Below are 19890 nucleotides of genomic sequence, written 5' to 3' on the forward strand. Positions count from 1 at the left end.
ATCACCATATATTTGCAGACTTTTATCTTTGCCAGTCTGATTGATAAAAAGTTCCCTCAGCATAGTTTTATCTTGCGTTTCTTTGATTATAGTGATGTTAGTTGAATCTTATCATATGTTTCAGGGAAATTAGTATTTCCTTTTCTGTAGATTGCCTGTCCATATTCTTTGCCTCTTATTGAGATATTGATTTTTTTTTATAGTCTTGATACTTTTAAATTATTTTTCTTGGCCTCTCATTGCTGCTCCAGCCCTTTTGAGGAAGGAGAAAAATTAGAGTGAACTGATAGGGTTTTGAATTTGGGATTACAGCCTCCACTCCTTTACCTATAATTAGCAAGCCTAGGTTAAAACAGAAGACTGCCCATGGAACCTGGTGACATCCTGAGGTCCCTATTTTGGGTCCATATTATTCAGGAACACACAGATTTCTCTGTTGCCTTCCTTCAATGTGAAGTTTCTTACTAGTGTAGAAAGAGCTAACTTGATAATATAAGTGCATCTCATTATATATGCATTTAATCTATAGAGATTTGATAACCCCATCCAGGAAAATGGTGGGGGAGAAAGAGAAAGAGAGAAATAACAATTTAAATAATGTGGGTGGTTCTTCCTCCCCTGCGTTTCGTTGATGGAGCCTGCGGTGTAATTTGGGAGATGTTACTGTGCTTTTCCCTTTGCCTCTGTGCCCTTGTGCCTCTTCACAGTGCAATCCTAGCGTTTTAAGATACACTTTTTAAATACAGGAAGGCCCTTAAACGTAAGCTAACTATTTTAGCTGATATTTAACTCAAGCAATACTGAAAAACACAGTACAACAAAGCAAAAAACTGGCTGTTTGAAACCTGTTGAAAGATATTATGCCACGCTTGATTCTGGTGCCTTCCTAAGAGCTTTTCAAGGGTAGAATTTTGGCCATATGTGATTTTTTTGCCTTATTTGTTGACTTTAAAATCTAAATCCTATGTGAAGATGTGTCTCCATGTGTAAGAGATTGGCATTTATATTTCATCAAACAGTAAGCTTTCTAGATAAACTTGCTTGTATCTTAAAGCCTTTATTTTGGCATGTCTTTTAGAAAAAGAAACATTCAATATATCACCCTGCTGATTAATTATAAATTACAAGTGGGGAAACTGAATCTTTAGAGTGGAGAGATCTGGCTGACCCTACATTAACCAAAGGATCAAACTTAGCATCTCCAATAGGACAGCCGTGCTGGTGTATGTAATAAGTATCACGAGTACAACTACAACGTAATCTATATAGTACAAGTCTTGACAATAATATTCGGTGTGAGTCTAATCATAAGGAAATAATCAGAAAAATGCAGAATTTGGCCCATTGTAGAAGACAGCTGGTAGAAGTCTTTCAAAATCAATTTTAATGGAAAAAAAGAATAAACAAAGAAAGAAAAAACAAAATAACTAAAAGGAAAAAAGAAAACAAAAATCATTGTCATGGAAAAAGAAGGGATAGTATTCTAGATTTTAAAAGGTTAAGGAGACAAAAACCAAATGTAATTTGTTCATCTTGATTGGGCCCTGAGTTGGGGCAAAAAACAGCTATAAAAATATGTTTGGAACAAGTGGAGAAATTTGGATATGAAATGAATATCAAATGATAGAGGAATTCTTTTGGGTAAAATAATGGTTGTGTGGTTAGGTGAGAGACTGTCCTTATTCTTAGGAGTTGTATTCTGAAAGTATTTCGGGCTGATCTGTCATGATGTCTACAATTTTCTTTCAAATAATTTACAAGAAAAAGATAGTTTACAAGAAAAAAATGGTTTACACACATACAAACATTGACATTAATACCACATATTTATATCTCGGGCTGTCCAATAGGGTAGCCACTCTAGCACCATAGAACTATTTACATTAAAAGTAAATTACATAAAATTTACAGTTGAAATCTTCAGTCACATTAGCTATCTTTAATGTGCTCAGTAGCCACATGTATTCGTATGTCATGGCAATGCCTTGGACAGCACTGACACACATTTTCATTATCACAGAAGTTCTCTTGAATTGCACTGATGTAAACACACACGGAGCTGAAAAAAAGCAAGTGTGGCAAAATAATAACAACTGGCGAAGAGCATACAATTTTTTATCCTATTCTTTCAACTTTTCTATGAATTGGAAACTTACTTCAAAATATGACTACTAACTGCAACATGTGATCTTAGATTGGGTCCTGGACCAGAAAAAATTTTCTTTTCTTTTTTGCTATAGTGGACAGCTATAGGACAATTTGAATTTGAATAAGTTCTGTACATTGGATAATGGTATTAAAAATGTTACATTTCCCGATGTTGATAATTATACTGTGGTTATATTAGAAAATGTCTTTGTTCTTAGAAATGCACACTGAAGCATTTAGGAGTAAAGGGGCACAGCATCTACAACTCGCTCCCAAAGTTTCAGGGGAAAAAAATGTGTATGTGTATGAGAGAAAATTGAGAGAGAAAGAATAATAAGGCAAATACCATAAAAAGTTAATATTTGGTGATTCTGGGTGAAGGGTTTATAGGACTTCTTTGTATTATTCTTGCAAATTTTCTAAAAACTTTGCTGAAATTATGTCAAAATAAAAAAAGGAAAAGGAAAAAAGAAAAAAACACCTATGGAATAAAGTTACAGGACAGAAAAGGAAATTCAAAGAATTGCCCAGTGAGCTGTGAGACGTGCTCCCAGGCTTAGCTCTGGCTCTGACTTGTTCCAGGATTTTGGATGTTATTTCACCATACTGGATCTTAGTTGGATTATTTATTAAATAAAGGGTTTGAACTTGTTGATTTCAAAGAAACTGTGTAGCTTAACATTATAGAACCCTCATTATAACTAGTCCATATATATAGTATATTATATAAAATCTCTCTTTTTTTTTTTTTTTAAGTGAAGGGCCTGCATGCAGAGCTACCATCACCCCACCAGGTGGCCTCAGTTAACCTTGGTTTATGTGTAAAGTATTAAATTTTTCTACTCTGAGCCACATTTCCCAGCGCCACGACCTTTTTTCCCCTAGTACCATCCCGTTGCTCCTGATCTTAGCCACAACTTTTGTTGTTGTTCTTTGACTTTCTCCTTACTGTTCTTTTGGGCCGGGAGAAGATAGGTATTGCTAGCAACAGTCCAGAGGTGGGTTTGCCCTTTGCCAAATTGTGGATCCTTATAGGACTGTCACCTCTCAGAAGGGCCTGAGAGGGAGAGGTTTGCTAACTCTGGACAGAGGGGAGCGCAGGCTAGGACCATGTTGCCATCATGGCTAAGGCATATGGGCCAATCATATGCTCTGATTTGGGGCGTAGGATAGAAGACGTCTGGATGTGTTTCATCCATGGCTAATCTAAGCTCTAAGAGGGGCTGGTCTAGCCTGGGGTGGCTCCTTGCTTAGCTTGTGCTGTCTTGCCGGTGCCAGGTGAATATCAGAAATGCTGCCTGCCACATGAAGGATGTGACACAGAAGAGGAAATGCCGATGAGTAACAAGCCCGTGGACAAAATAGTCCATCTCCCAAGTAATTGAAGAAGCGCATTAGGGCAAATAAACAAAGTCTGGTAATGGCAGACAGCATGGTGTGGAGTCAGGCTGCTGTGGTGCACACCCTGGCTTGAAGCAGCCTGGCTGTGTAGCCTGGGGCAATGAGCTGGCTTTCCCAAACCCGTTTCCTCCTGGGTGAAACTGGAGTGGTGATACACTCCCTGCCTCATGGGTTTGTTGTCAGGATTCAATTAGGTAACATGTGCTTAATACTCATATAGTGTTTTATAATTAGTGCTCATTAAATCTTAGCTATTTATATATATATATATATATATATATATATGTATATATATATATATATATTTACCAATATGATTTGCAAAGAGTGAAAATCGTAGTACTCAGTGCTATGCAGTGTTTGGTGTGAAGTGGATATATTTCTACAGTGCTTATGGGTGTCTACATGGGTTTACCTTTTTGAAAAGGAATTAAACAGTTTTAAGAACTTTAAAAAATATTCGTATTCTTTGGAAGAATACTCAGAAGTGTATTCATGGTGATTTTCCCACAGTAAGAAATTGGAAGCAATCTATTCATCTGTGAAAGAATAGTTAACTAAATTATGGCATATCCTTATAATGGGTTTATACTGCAGCCTTTTAAAATATATTTTAGGGGAGAAGAATTTTTAAAGCATTGGGGACATAAAAGATGAAAGTCTAGAAAGTCTGGATTTACCAACATTTTATTTTTAGTTTAGGAGTGATTTTTGTTTCTTATGCTTTATATATTATATATTTTTATATCCTCACATTTACAAAAATAAGTTTTCTTAGAACTTGTTTTTTAAGAAACAGCAAAAAAGAGTGAGACCATCTGCCACAGGGGGGCAGTTGGGAGCCCCTCTGACTCAACCTTGACTTTTTCTTTCTTTCCCGTCCAGTGGTGTCAGCAAAGCCCAAGGTACATAATCGCCAACCTCGAATTAACTCGTTTGTGGAAGTGGCAGTGGATGGACTCCCCAGTGAGACCAAGAAGACTGGGAAGCGAATTGGGAGCTCCGAGCTTCTCTGGAATGAGATCATCATTTTGTAAGAGAAAGTCCCTTCTCTTTGAATGCAGTAACACGGGGGAAAGAGAGAAGGCGCTCCAAGGGGCTTGTAGGAGATGCGGGGTTCCTGAGGAGCCTCTAACTCTTCTGTCTTTGGTCCCAGAGGCACTTTCTTTAGGCATTTCCACATCATTGAGCTCACAGAGTGTTCATTATTAGCTAGGTGGTTACAGGGTCAGCTTTGTGGGGGTAAGGGTATATGTGAGTGTCTTCCTGTTTAGGGTTTTTCCCCCTTCCCAGATGTCAACAGTGTAGTTTTTCAGTTTTCTTCTAAGTGACAGGAGAGACTGTACTGCTTGGATGTGATGCATTAAGTATTTGTTTTCCAGGAATGTCACGGCCCAGAGTCATTTAGATTTGAAGGTCTGGAGCTGCCATACCTTGAGAAATGAGCTGCTAGGCACCGCCTCTGTCAACCTCTCCAATGTCCTGAAGAACAATGGGGGCAAAAGTACGTATGATGAAGCGGGGGCTCACAGCATTCATTTGTGGGGGAGGGGAGAAGGATTTGGAGGCATGGATTTCTCTCAACATGGCAGATCAACCTGGTGATGTCGTTTCCTCCAGGACCAGGGGCTGCAGTGACTGCCTCCCGTGGATATCGTCTGTCCCTGGAGTATTAGGAAGGCTGGGCACTTCTCTCTGCCTCCACTAGGGAATTCAGTCCCCTTTGTCCAGGGGTGGGATACAGTGCTGTGTCCCTTTGATTGTCCTTCAGGGGTCAGTGCTTTCCCATTGCCCCTCTTTATTCCCAATCCAGGAAATGTGTGACATGTAGAATCAAACAGTCAAATGTCTCTTGTCTACCTCGTTACTTTTCTAGTACTTTCTAGTACTTTTCTGAAACAGAACAAAGGAGTTGCACGCGCGTGCGTGTGTGTGTGTGTGTGTGTGTGTGTGTGTGTGTGTGTGTTTGTAAGAGAGATGGTGTTACAAGTAGTGTCCTGTGCTTAGTAGGCACTCAATCATTTTACTGGATGTTGGAATGTCATGGAAGCTGTTATGATTATTCAGGATGCCTCCACTGCAGGGAAATCTAAGCCCTAACGTCTATTTATTGTTGTTTGTGGTCAGTGGCATAACCGTGGCTGCGGTATCTGGACCCTCCCTCATAAGGCCTCTATTTAGAGCAGTACCATATGTGGTGAGGGAATGCCGCAGAAAGAAAGGCTCCTTTTTCTCTTGCAGTCAGCTGTCTAGAAAATATTTTCTGAAAGTGGAGTTAGCTTAAGAGAGATGTGGGGTTGGGAGTGTTGAGTCCCAGGGAGAGCGCTACATTGATTCGAGCCTTTTCTTTCTGAGCCTGTCCTTTCTGATGGGCCACTCAAGAAGTATTTGAGGTTGCCCTGGTCTTTTCCTCTCTGCTGGGCATACAGAGATGTGGTGAACCCACCCTGGCCTTGGGAATTGCGTAAAACCAGGCCTATGCTTCTATTTTAATCTGCAGGGTATGATGCTTTATCTTCTGAGTTGGTCTGTATTTTCCCAAAGCCTTGCATGATTTGGTTCTCGAGGATTACATTTATTGTGTCATTTGGAAATATACTTGTGGGCATTCTCACATTAGGATCAGCAGCCAACATGAGCATCTTTTTCTTTCCTTCTTCATTTGTCCAGTCAACATACTTTTGCTTTTGATTGTAAAAGTAATTGTAGAAAAACTGGAAATTACAGGAAAGCACGCAGATGCACTAAGAAAATAAAATTCTCCTGTAAGCACAACACCTAGTGATAATTATTAACATTTTGGTATTACTCTTCTGAGCTTAATTCCTGTGTGTACATAGTACATATTAATATTTAAGACATCAATGAAACAAAATTGAGATCATACATGAACATATTATTTTGCAACATGCCTTTTTCTCTTTAAATGTGTGTTTATTTTTAATTGTTAAAAAATAACATCGAATTTACCATCTTAAGCGTTTTTAAGTGTCCAGTTCAGTGGCATTAAGTATATTCGCATTGTCATGTAACCATCACCACCATTCATCTCCACAACCTTTTCATCTTCCCAAACTTAGACTGTGTGCCTATTAAACTATAAGTCCCCTCTGCCTCAGTTCCCTCAACACCCCCCATCATTCTACTTTCTGTCTCTATGATTCTGACTACTCTAGGTACCTCCATATGATACCTAGCAGAATCATACAGTATTTGCCCTTTCGTGACTGGCTTATTTCATTCAGCAGGATGTCCTCAAAGCTCAGTCACATATCGGAATATCCTTTGGATTTTATTTTTTTCCCCTTCCCCACTTCCGTCCCCCAGTTGTTCTCAGTCTAGTTGTGGAGAACGCAGCTCACTGGCCTATGTTGGTATTATGAGCCTTGTGCTCTACCCAGCTGAGCCAGTCGGTCGCTGGCTGCCAGCTGGCCGCTCACAGCAGCTCTCACCAGCTGCCGGCTGCTCACGCTGGTCACCAGCCGCTCACGGCAGCCCAGCTCCAGGTTGAGCCATTGTTCTCAATCTAGCTGTAGAGGGTGCAGCTCACTGGCCCATGTGGGAATTGAACTGGCTTCCTTGGTGTTAGGAGCACAGCTCTCCAACCACCTGAGCCACCCGGCCACCCCAGAATCTCTTTTTTACAAGCTGGATAATATTCCCTTGTATGAATAGACCATATTTTGTTCATGTCTTCATCCATTCAAGGACAGTTGAGTTGCTTCCACCTTTTGTCTATTTACACAGTGCTGTTAGGTATATGGGTGTACAAATATCTCTTCAAGTCCCTGCTTTCAATTCTTTTGGGTAAATTTCCAGAAGTAGAACTGCTGGATCGTGTGGTAATTCTATTTGTAATTTTTTGAGGAATCACCATACTGCTTTCCATAGCTGCTGCGCCATAAAATATATCAATATAGTCTTAATTATTCTTCCAAAATTCAGATTTTGATGACTGCCTGGTAGTAGTCTATCAGATGGCTGTGTGAAAAAATAAGGTTGAACATTTGGGTAGTTTTCAGTATTTCACAGTCACAATGCTATGCCAGACTTGAATGTTTTTAAATCTTTATGCCCATTTTTGAAAATTTACTTGAGGTAAATTATTGAACGTGGACTTGCTGGATTTAAACGTTTTGCAAGGATTTTGATACTATTGCCAGCTTACCCTCCAAAAAAGTTATATTAATTTACCCTTCTATCAGCAGTAGCCAAAATTGCTGGTTTCTATTGCATCTTGGCATTTATTGGATTTATTTGTAAAAAAAAAAAAAAAAAAAAAAAAGAAAAAAGGTATATATTTTTTGCCTACTTGTTAATTAACATTATACTAGATTTGCTTCATCTCTTCCTTTTTTGGCTGTATTGAAGTAAATTACAGATATCTCAACATTCTATCCTAGGTTCTTTAGTATGCATCTCATGAAAAAGGGACATTTTCTTATATAATTACTATACCTAGAATATTAATATGAATTCCTTATTATCACCTATTACCCACTTCATATTCAGTTGTACAATTCATCTCAAAGTATTGTTTTAATGTTGGTTTGCTTGAATCTGAATTTGGGCAAGTTCCTCTCATTGCATTTGTTTGTTATGTCTCTAAAGTCCCCTCCTCCACTCTTTTTTATGCTGTGATTTATTGAAGGAGATTTAGTTTTTTTTAAGTGTGTTTATTGCCTTATCTTTTGCTCATTTTTATATTGAAGTGTGCGTTTTTCTCTTTCGGTTTTAAAAGAACTTTTTATGTGCTAAGGCAATTTTTCTTTGTCTTGTAATTTGTAAATGTTTTTCTAGTTTTTCATTTGCATTTTAATTTTGTAGGTTTTCTTTTTTCCAAACAGATGTTTTAAACTTTCTGTAGTCGAATCTGCCCTTTGTATTTTTAGCTTTTTCTTTTATGCTTTAAAAGGTTTTCCCTATTCTGAGATCAGGTAAATAGTCACCTCTGTTTTTTCCAGTTTGTTATGATATTATTTTTTTTCACATTTAATTAAAAATTTTTTTTTATTGGTTTATATAATTCCTTTATTATATACTAAATTCTTATTTATATAGGTATTTCTGATTTGATGCAACATATGTATTCCTGAAAAACCTCTCATCCGACACTAAAAATAAGAGGAATTATGAGGAAAATTGGTTTAGAGGTTAGCCACTAAAAACCTAGTCTACTTTGTAACAAAATCATTACAATTGTCATAAACTTTTTAGTATAGTTAAACCTTCACTGGCATGTCTACCTATTGTCATAGACACTATCATTTATAGCTGTAAACCTCAGGGCTTTCAGAGATAGATCTTCAGGGAAATTTACTATAATAGAGATAAATTTTATCAAAATTAAAATCTGATACAATTTTTTTCTTTCTTTTTTTTTGAATTTATTGGGTGACAATTGTTAATAAAATTACATAATTTCAGGTGTACAATTCTGTATTACATCATCTATAAATCCCACTGTGTGTTCACCACCCAGAGTCAGTTCTCCTTTTATCACCATATATTTGATCCGCCTTACCCTCATCTCCCACCCCCTAGCCCCCTTATCCTCTGGTAACCACTAAATTATTGTCTGTGTCTATGAGTTTTTCTTTCTCATTCGTTTGTCTTGTTCTTTTGTTGTTTTTGGTTTATATACCACATATCAGTGAAATCATAGGGTTCTCTGCTTTTTCTGTCTGACTTATTTCACTTAGCATTACACTCTCAAGATCCATCCATGTTGTCACAAATGCTCCTATATCATCTTTTCTTACCGCCGAATAGTATTCCATTGTATTCCACAACTTCTTTATCCATTCATCTATCGAAGGACATTTTGGTTGTCTTTTTTTTTTTTTTTAATTAAAGATTATTGGGGTGACAATGGTTAGTAAAGTTACATAGATTTCAGGTGTACAATTCTGTATTACATCATCTATACATCCAATTGTGTGTTCACCACTCAGTCAGTTCTTCTTCCATCACCATATATTTGACATTTAATTCTTCATCCAAATAAATTTATTTTTTGTGCACAGTGTGAGTAGGGAATCCAATTTAATTTTTCCCAAATAGTTAACTGATTGCTTTAGTACTACTCATTGAATAATCCCCAGTCTATTTTCCCAATGATTTGAGTTGCTACCTTCAGCATATTAAAAACATATGTATGCTTGGGTCTCTTTGGGGACTTTCCATTTTATTTATTGTTTTATGAGCCTTTTCAAATCACTCTGTCTTACCTATGTTATGTTATAATATGTTTTAATATCTAAATGTTCAGGTTTCTCTTTTCAAGATCTTCCTCTCTCTTTTCTTTGCATATGTGACATCATCACATAAACTAAATTATTTTGTCAGGTTCTCCTCTCTTCTACTTCCTCCCCTCAAATCCCTTGAGATTTTACTAGAATCCTATCATATGCAAGGTTCCCTTATGGAGAATTTCTATACTGATTCTTCCTACTCAGGAACATGGAATGTCTCTAACTTCATTCAAATAATTTTGAATTTATCTTTAGATAGACTTTTAATTTTTTTAAACTAAATTTGTTGACATTGGTTAGTAAAATTAATATAGGTTTCAAGTGTATATTTTTATAATGTATCATCTATATATTACATTGTTCTTAATATTATTTTCAGTGCAATCTTTTCCTGTTATGTCTTCTAACCTAGTGTTGTTAGTATATGACTATTAGTTTTTGTATTTTCTTTTATCTGTCAGTTGCTGAATTCTTAGTATAGGTTTAAATAGTTACTTTTTTGGATTTTCATGGTAGACATTGATGTGGTTTCTAAGACTGATAATTTTGTTCATCTTAGGATATAATTATACTTTTTTTCTTGTTAGTTTTTTTGCGTACGGTTTCCTGTTTTAGTGGTGATGGAGTGGGTATCCTTCCCTGTCTAATATGCTTCTAGTGACTGTCCTCTGAGTGTAAGGTTAGGTTTTAGTAACTGTCTTCTTTGTTTATTAGTCATTTTTTGTTTTTTTTTGTTTTTGTTTTTTTTAGTCAGGAAGCGTGTTGAATTTTTAGCAAATATCTTTTAAACAACCATTGGGATAATTATATTATTTTTCTTCTCTTAATTTGTTATATTAATTTACTAATAGTAACAATCTTAGAATTTCTAGAATACATGTAATTGCTCATGGTGGATTATTTCTTGAAAGTTTTGTTAGACCTGCTTCTTAATATTTTATTTGGGGGTTTTCCATCTATATTCATAAATGACGTTTGTCTGTAGTTTTGTACTATTTTTGTCAGCTTTGGAATCGAGGCTAAGCTAATTTTATACAGTAAGTTGAAGCACTTTCCAACTTTGGGAACAGACTGTATAACATGGGAATTATCTGTTCCATGAGTACAGGAAAGAGCTCACCCATAAAACCAACTGGGTTTGGCAGCTTTCTTTGAAATAATTCTTTGATGACTTTCTCAGTATTTTTCCCCATAATGATTGGTTTGTTCAACTTTTCTGATTCATCTTGTGTCAATTTTGTTAATTCATATTTTCTGAGAAAATTGAGATTTTTGAATTTATTAGTATTCAGATTTTAAATGGTGTTCTCATTTAAAAAGAGTTTCTAATTTTTGTCACTTAAAATTTTTAGTATTTATGTGTTTTTTCCCCAATTTTTTTTGACTAGCATAAACATTTTTGTTGGTTTTTAATTTATTTTTCACGGACAACTCCTTCGATGCATTTATCAATTATAGCATATTTTCTAATATTAATTTTCATTCTAAACTTAATATTATTTTTGTCACTATTTACACTTAGATCCGTTACATATACTAATTTATTCAATCACTAAGTCATTTATAGCTTTTGAGTTGAAAGCTTAGTGTATTTTTGTCCTTGTTTAATAATGAAAACAATGTTGCTTTGAACTTATCTTTGATTCCCCCCATATTCATTTTTTTTCTTTCAAAGAAAAGTACACAAATCTTATGTGATACATAGTTCAATGAATTTTTATATATGTTCACATCTGTGTGATCACCACTCGATCAAGATAGAGAAAGTTTCCAGGGCCCCAGAAAGTTCCCCATGTCCCTTCTAGTTAAAATCCCTTTCTCCCACCCTAAGAAAGCCACTATTCTGATTTCTATCGCTATTGATTAGATTTTGCCTATTCTTGAATTTTGTATCAACGAAATCATATACGTAGTATGTTTTCTTGTGTCTGGCTCATCATCATATCTGTGAGATTCATCCATGCTTTCACATGTAACAATAGTTTGTTGTTCTTATTGGGGTGTAGTAGTCTAGTATATAAATATGCTATGACTTGTCTGTTCTCCTGTTGGTAGACACTTGGATTGTTTCCAGTTTTTTGGCCATCATGACCAAAGCTGCTATGAACATTATACATGTATTTTCGAGGGCACAACATGCATTCTATTGAGTATATTCACATGCAGGGGCCTTAATTCATAGGGTGTGTGTTTAGCTTTAGTACATACGGTATAACAGTTTTCTGGTGGTGAACCAATTGGCCATCCCATACATTCCGCTGTATCCTAATTGTAGTTGCTGTTGTGATTTTCTTTTTAAGCCCAGAATGATTTAGGAGGATGTTTTCTGTTTCCCAGGGCTTCTGTTGTTTATGGCAGTGACTGTAGCTCCTGCTGCTCTTGTTGACACCAGCCTTAGCATTTTGAGTGTGTGGCTGGGAAGGGTAGGAAAGCACATTGGATCTGAATGTGATGGAAAATGTGGGTTGTAATAGGGCAGTGGGCTGCTTTTTCTGAGAAAAATAAATCTTCGAGGATGACAGTGGCATAGCTGATATACATAATATTCCAGCCACGTTTCATAAAGCCTTCTGTTTAGAGCAAGGCTGTTTCTGGTGATTACAAATCTGTCATATAGAGAAGTGCTTAAGAACATGTAGACTCAGGAGTCAGACTATCTTACCTGGGTTTGAATCCTGATTCCACCAGCTTTGTGACATCGGACCTCTGTGCTTCTGTTTCTACTTCTGTAAAATGTTGTTTTGAGATTAAATGAGCTAACAGCAGAACAGGTACACACATGTAAGTAACTATATAAGTAGTAATAGTAGTAGTAGTTATTCTGTCCCCTCTGATACTTTTCTTTCCAAAGTTTCGGAGGTTCAAATCCCAGAGATGGACAACAGAGACCCCGTTTCCTGTTGGGGAAACGTGGGACCTCCTTGCCTAAATGGGAGGCTGCCCTGAGGTTGTTCCAAGAGAGAATTCTAAGACTGGACAAATGCAAAAGCTCTGCGGGTCGTGGAGTGGCTGACAGTAACGTGGGACATTTCAGCACCATGGTCCTGACGTCTGCCTTCCTTAGAGAGCTGCTGGGCTGGAATTGTTCCCAGAGGGGCGTCTATACGCTTATGTAGGGTCGTTGGTCACAGTATGTTAGGTGACTACTCTCACTGGGGTCTAGTCTTCCTGAAACCACTTTTCCTGGAAAAGGGTCTGATGGGTAGCAGTTCTCCTACCTGGTGTTTTTCTGCTCCACGAGACATAATCACTTCTTTCATTTGCTCCCTTGTTTTCCTCTGGCAGACCTGGAAGTTGACTGGGAAACTCAGCTGGTGTCTTATGCCTTCCCCGGGCAGTGGAGTGCTATGGTGGAGGGTTTTACTTAAGTATTGCAGTTGCATAATGGTCAGCCTTGGCCAGCTTTCTGAGGGGACACCAACCTGGTTGTGGCTGCAAAGAAGACTTGACTAAAAGTGACAGTTTGGTTCGTAAGGCCAGTTCTAGTCATCTCTGTACGGAAGCCAGGTTTTGAGATTGAATATTGATTCTTAAAAACTTTTTTGTAAGAGGAATTTTCAAACATAATCCCCACCCCCCAGCTTCAGTAGTTATCAGCATATTTCATCTGTACCCACCCACTGGATGATCTTAATTTCTTTCTAAATCGGCATGGGTGGCCTGTTAGCTCAGTTGGTAAGAGTGTGGTGCTAGCAGCACCAAGGTTGCTGGTTCGATCCTCGCATGGGCCACTGTGAGCTGCACCCTCCTTAAAAAAAAAAAAAATTGGCAGCAGGTAGGGCCCAAGGCTCAATTTTCTCTTGCAGCGCTCCTCTTCTGCAGCTGGCCTCATTCCCACTGCAGACCTTGGCACAACCAGGATGTCCTCCTTTCGAAGGAGGGAAATAAATGTAGCTTGAAGTAGATTTTTAAAAATCTTCTTTATTTTAAAATAATTTCAAAGTCAGAGAAAAGTTACAAGAATAGCTCAAAGACCTCCCTTATACTCTTCATGCAACTGTTAATGTTTCGATTCATTTGCTTTAACATTGTCTCTATCTATATATACTTTTCTGAATCATTTTAGAGTAAATGACAAACCTGGTACTTCTTTATCCTTAAAGACTTATCTATTTCCTAAAAAGAAGACCATCTTCTTACTTAACCCCTGTACAATAAACCAAATCAAGAAATTGAACATTTTTACAATGTTGTTATCTAGTTCAGATTTTCGAGTTGTTGCTGTCATGCACGTAAAGTGAATTGCCCCCCCATTTCAGGATTCCATTCAGGATTGTGCATTGCATTTAGTTGCCATGTCTCCTTAAATCTGGACCAGTTCCTCAGCCTGGTTTTATCTTCCATGACATTGTCATCGTTGAAGAGTACAGGCCAGTCTTTCTGTAGATTTTCCTCACTTTGGCTTTGTCTGATGTTTTCTCAGGCTGAGATTCAGGGTATGCATTTTTTTCCCAGGAACACTCCAGAAGTGATGTTGCACTTGTTTCATTATTGATGATGTTAACTTCGATCATTTGGTTAAGGTGGTGTCTGCCAGTTTCTCCACTGTAAAATTACCATTTTTTCATTTTAGCTGAAGAGTAATTGATGGGGAGATACTTTGAGACTATGTAAATATCTGTTCCTCATCATAACTTCACTTATTAGTTTTTGTATTCATTAATGTTCATTAATGATTTTTAAAAAACTTTTATTAAGTGTGTTTTTCCAGGACCCATCAGCTTCAAGTCAAGTAGTTGTTTCAATCTAGTTGTGGAGGGTGCAGCTCACTGGCCCATGTGGGGATCGAACCGGCGACCGTGGTGTTATGAGCATCGTGCTCTAACCAACTGAGCAAACTGGCCGCCCTCATTTAAAGATATTTGTCTGAATTAGTTATTACTGTGATGTTGCAAAGAATTTTTTCCCCAACTGTATCATTCCTTCTACATTTATTGGCATTCTATTACAAGAAAGAGTTTCTCCTATTCCTTTAGGTATGCATGTGTTATCAGTCTCAACTCATGGATTCTTATTCAGTTGGTTATCATTTATTACTGCCATTATTTTGACATTCAGATTGTCCTTGGTTTGTCCAGGGGGTGCCTCTTCAAGCTCGCTCCTGTGTGCTTTTGACATGTCCTATCATATTTTTCACCCCAACATAATCCAATATAGATTGAATTTACTGAAATGATACAGGTAGCATTTAAACTCAAGGTGAACAATGGCATTAGGACCATGAGCTAACCCAGTGGTTTTCAAAGCGGGGTTCCCAGGCCAGCAGCATGCACATTACTGTGAAACTTGCCAGAAATGTGAATTCTGAGGCCTTATCCTAGACCTGCAGAATCAGAACTCAGGGCCCAGCAACCTGGGCTTTATCAAACCCTAGGAGAGTGTGATGCACACTCAAGTCTGAGAACCACTAAGCTACCACTTGGGAAAAAAATAAAGTTAGATACCTTTGTTACAGCGATACACATGGTGGTTTTCTCTATTTAATTTTTTAACCCTTTAACCCTTTACTCAGTCTGGAGTTTATTTTGGTAAATGCTGTGGGATAAGCATCTAGTTGTATTTTTTCCTAATGGGTTTTACACATTCTCACTGTTCTCATTGGAGGGAGTGTCAACATCAGGATGGGTGTATCTATTCTCACTGCTCTTTTTCTTCAAAACTTTCTTGGCTCTTGAGCCTTTGTTTTTCCCGACAGACTTTATATATATGCACATGTATATACACACACACACACACACACACACACACACACAAACACACATACACACACACACATCTATTTTTATGTCCCTATATTAAACATCATGAGCTCACACCAAAACTTCCAATTCTAATCCAACTCCACAGGGTCCTTCCTAACCTTCCTCTATTCAGTGTGAGAACCCTGCCTCTTATCATCCATATCATCACTCATTTCCTCAATTCTACAATGCTCGGGAGGCAGGTTGAGAATTGCTGTACCCAACCACTTTGGTAAATTAAGTCGACTTCACAAAGCTCCTTGTTTATGCTCTGCATTTTCTATGTATGTCTCTTTTCTTTCCCCAGGTGTGTCTCCCAGATTTAAAAAAAAAAAGCAAGCAAGCAAGCAAGCAAACAGCTCCCTATTTATTTAAAACTCTTATAAGTAGAGTTGTTATGGCACTTTACGTTCCAAGAACAGATAGGCCAGTCATGAGAGGTGCACCACCTCCCTCACTCTTCCATAAGGATGGAGTGTTCTGGTGGGTGGGCTGTGCATCTCAAGGAGGCATGCCTGACAGACTGTGTGTGCTTTTATTTTAAAGTAAACACAGTGCTGTTTTTCCAGTTTTCAACTGAAAGTTGAATAAAACCACTGATCCTTGGAACTTGAGTCAGAGGGAGAAGAGGGAAAATGAAAAAAAAAAAGCTCTACGGTTAAAAACAATTTTAAATTTAAATATGGAAAATTGTTCACTGTTTCTTCAGCCGAGGAGGAGGTAAGCAAGGGACAAAAGTAAAAGGCAGTATGTGACAATCCTGTAAGCTGGGAGGGAGATGCTACCATGTTTCCCCGAAAATAAGGCCTAGCCGGACCATCAGCTGTAATGCGCCTTATGGAGAAAAACTTAATATAAGACCCGGTATTATATTATACTACATTATTTTATACCTGGTCTTATAGTAAAATAAGACTGGGTCTTATATTAATTTTTGTTCCAAAAGACGCATTAGAGCTGATGGTCTGGCTAGGTCTTATTTTCGGGGAAACATGGTATGTAGGACATAGCTACAAACTCCAGTGCTGATGGTAGAAATAGGCCTGATGGTAGAAATGGCTAAACCAGTTTTGAAGAGCCAATTAGCTATTTTTATGAACCTGGTAAAATGCAAGACCTAGTGATTTTAATCTTGTGGAATGCTCACAGGAAATTTCTGAGAGATTTTCTCTTGTTCCCCAAATTGAAAATATTATGTTTTTCATTATAAGAATAACCTAATGCTCCTAAAACTGAAAATATTATTGCTGTTTTTTCTATTATTCCATGCTTATTATTCCATGCTTATATATATATACACACATATGTATGCAAATATATATATGTAAATAAATTTATTCAGTCCTCCTGTGTACCTATGAGATAGATTGTATCGCCAACCTCTTTGCTGAGGAAATGCTGGCACATGTTATGTAACTTGCCCAAGGCCATGCATTAGGTGGTGGCAGAGCTGGGTTTTAACCCAGGCCTTTTGGTCACAGAGCTTTTGCCTATAACCTCTGCATATGCTGCTTTCCAATGAAGAAGAAGGTTAAAATCACTTGAAATTCTATTATTCAGAGCTAACCCTGTTGATATTTTGTTATATATCCACTAAACGTTTTTGGGCATATAAATCATGTATGTATGTATGTATGTATGTATGTATGTATGTATATATATAACTTTTTTTTTCCAAAGTGGAAACTCACTACACATATTGCTTTGTAACTTTTTCTCACCCAATTTTTTTCTATCTCAATGAAACTAGATCATTTTTAATAGCTGCAATAGCATTTTTTTTTTTTTCAGTACGGATGCAGTGTAGTTTAACCAGTCTTTTATTGTTGGCCATTTCTATTTCTTTGCTTTTATAAGCAAGACTTTTTTTTAAAAAAATTAAATTTATTGGGGTGACTTTGGTTAGTAACTTTATATAAGTTTCAGGTGTACAGTTTTTAATACATCATCTGTATATTGCACTGTATGCGCACCACCCAAAGTTTAGTCTCCTTCTGTCACAATATATTTGGCCCCTTTTACCTTCTTCATCCACTGCCTACCCCCCTTCTCCTCTGGTAACCACCATTCTGTTGTCTGTGCCTAGACTTTGTTTTGTTTGTTCGTTTGTTGCTTTCTATTTTATATCCCACATATGAGTGAAATCATATGGTTCTTTTTCTATTTGATTTATTTCAGTTAACATTGTACTCTCAAGATCCATCAGTGTTGTTGCAAGTGGCAACAATATTTTCTTTGTTGTGGCCGAGTTGTATTCCATTATTTTTATGTACCACATCTTCTTTATCCAATCATCCATGGAAGGACATTTAGGTTGTTTCCATGTCTTGGCTATTGTGAATAATGCTGCAGTGAACATAGGGGTGTATATATCTTTATGAATAAGTGTTTTCAAAATTTTGGGGTGGAATCCAAGAAGATAATTGCTGAGTCATACGATAGCTCTATTCTTAAGTTTTTGCAGAACCTCCATCCTGTTTTCCATAGAGGCTACACCAATTTACATTCCCACCAGCAGTGTATGAGGGCTCCTCTTTCCCCACAACGTCTATAACATTAGTTATTTCTTATCTTACTGATAATAGCCATTCTATCAGGTGAGAGGTGGTATCTCATTGTGGTTTTGATTTGCATTTCCCTAATAACTCATGAGGTTGAACATCTTTTCATATATTTGTTGGCAATCTGTCTTCTTGGAAAATGTATCTGTTCAGGTCCTCTGCCCATTTTTAAACTGGATTGTTTGTTTTTTGTTGTTGAGTTGTGTGAGTTATTTATATATTTTGAATATTAGTCCCTTCTCAGAAGTGTCGTTTGCAAATATCTTCACTCACTTAGTTGATTGCCTTTTTGTTTTGTTGATGGTTTCTCTTGCTGTGCAGAAGCTTTTTAGTGTGCTGTAGTTCCATTTATTTATTTTGCTTTTACTTCCCTTGCCTTTGGGGTCAAGTTCACAAAACCTCTCCGAGACCAAGCTCCATAAATCCTTATAAAGATATCTTCGCACTCCTCTTTTCTTCTTAGGGTAGTAAATTTTAAGGCATGCAATTGCCGGGTCAAAAGGCAGGTGTGTTTCCAGTTTTTTTGATGCCTGTGGCTTGGGTCTGCTGCAAAAACTGGTGTACCTGGTTCCTTTACCCTCAGTGGCAATGGCCATTGTCAACCTTTTAATCTCTGTTGGTCTGTTCAGAGGCAAAGAGCAATTTCTCTTTGTTATTTTAATTTGCATCTCTTTTCTTTTTTCCTTTTCTTGAGGAACTTCAAAGTAGCCTTTTGCTCTCACTGCCCAGCTGCACTTTCCTGTACCAAGGTCACCAGTCACTTCCATGTTGCTAAATGCAGTGTTTAATTCTCATTCTCAACTCACTTGCCTTAGAGATTGGATACAACAAATCAATCCGTCCTTAACATACATGTTTCACTTGGTTTTCAAGACACCGCACCCTACTGGGGTATCTTTCTGGTCACTTTTTTTTGTTTGTTTTTTCTTTGTGGTCGTTCTTTTTCAGTCTCTTTTGCTGATTTCCTTCTTGCCAATTTGGAAACACTGGATACCCCCGAATTGGCTTAGTCCTGCATCCACTTGTTAATTCACACCCCTTCCTTTCATGATCTAATCTAGCCTCATGACCTTAAAATTGGTTTGTGCACCTCTGCTTTGCAGCGGGTCTCCCTCCGGCTTTTCCCTTCTCAGGCAATGGTGATCCTCTAGGGCTTAGACTAAAAACCTTCGTGTTCTGCTTGACATCGCTCTTTCTGTTACAACCCACATCCAGTCTGTCAGCAGGTCCTGCCCGCGTTACCTTCAAGATATGTTTGAGGGTCTCACCATTTCTCACCATGACTATGGCTAATTCTATAAGGCATTATCATAGGATGATGAGACCTGCCTGTATTGTTCTTCCACCCTCTCGTGATCTTGCACAGGTCCTTTGCACTGGCCTTAACCTTCTTCCTGAAATACTCTTCCTCATGTGTCCTCATGGCTTGCTACCTCACCCCCTCCCAATCTCCCCAGATGTCACCTCAGCGAGGCCTTCCCTGACCATACTGTCTTTAAAAAGTGTACATTCAATGAATTTTTTAAAAATTTACTGAGTTGTGCAGTATCCCCAGGAACTTTCCTATCACTCCAATAAGATCTCTCCCGCCCATTTATAGTTCATTCCATTCCCACCCCCACCCCTGGCAACGACTAGTCTGCTTTCTGTCTCTGTAGATTTGCCTTTTCTGGACATTTGATAAAAATGGAATCATATAATATATGGCCTTGACCAACTATCTTAATTGTGACTTTTCCTTATCCAACATTTCCTATTTCCTTTCCCTGCTTTATTTTCGTTTTA

General features: G+C 37.6%; 1 protein-coding gene across 3 annotated transcripts in view; it reads left to right on the forward strand.

Annotated features, from left to right (window-relative positions):
• The window catches only part of WWP2 (WW domain containing E3 ubiquitin protein ligase 2), a 125645-nt gene that overhangs the window by 20149 nt on the left and 85606 nt on the right, over positions 1-19890 (forward strand). For all 3 annotated transcript variants that reach the window (XM_081032375.1, XM_081032376.1, XM_081032377.1), the window contains exons 3-4: positions 4435-4582; positions 4932-5053. In XM_081032375.1, coding sequence (XP_080888501.1) covers positions 4435-4582; positions 4932-5053 — 270 coding nt within the window. The remainder of the gene's footprint in view (positions 1-4434; positions 4583-4931; positions 5054-19890) is intronic.

The sequence above is a fragment of the Rhinolophus hipposideros genome, assembly GCF_964194185.1.
Source record: "Rhinolophus hipposideros genome assembly, chromosome: 21".
Taxonomy (NCBI): domain Eukaryota; kingdom Metazoa; phylum Chordata; class Mammalia; order Chiroptera; family Rhinolophidae; genus Rhinolophus; species Rhinolophus hipposideros.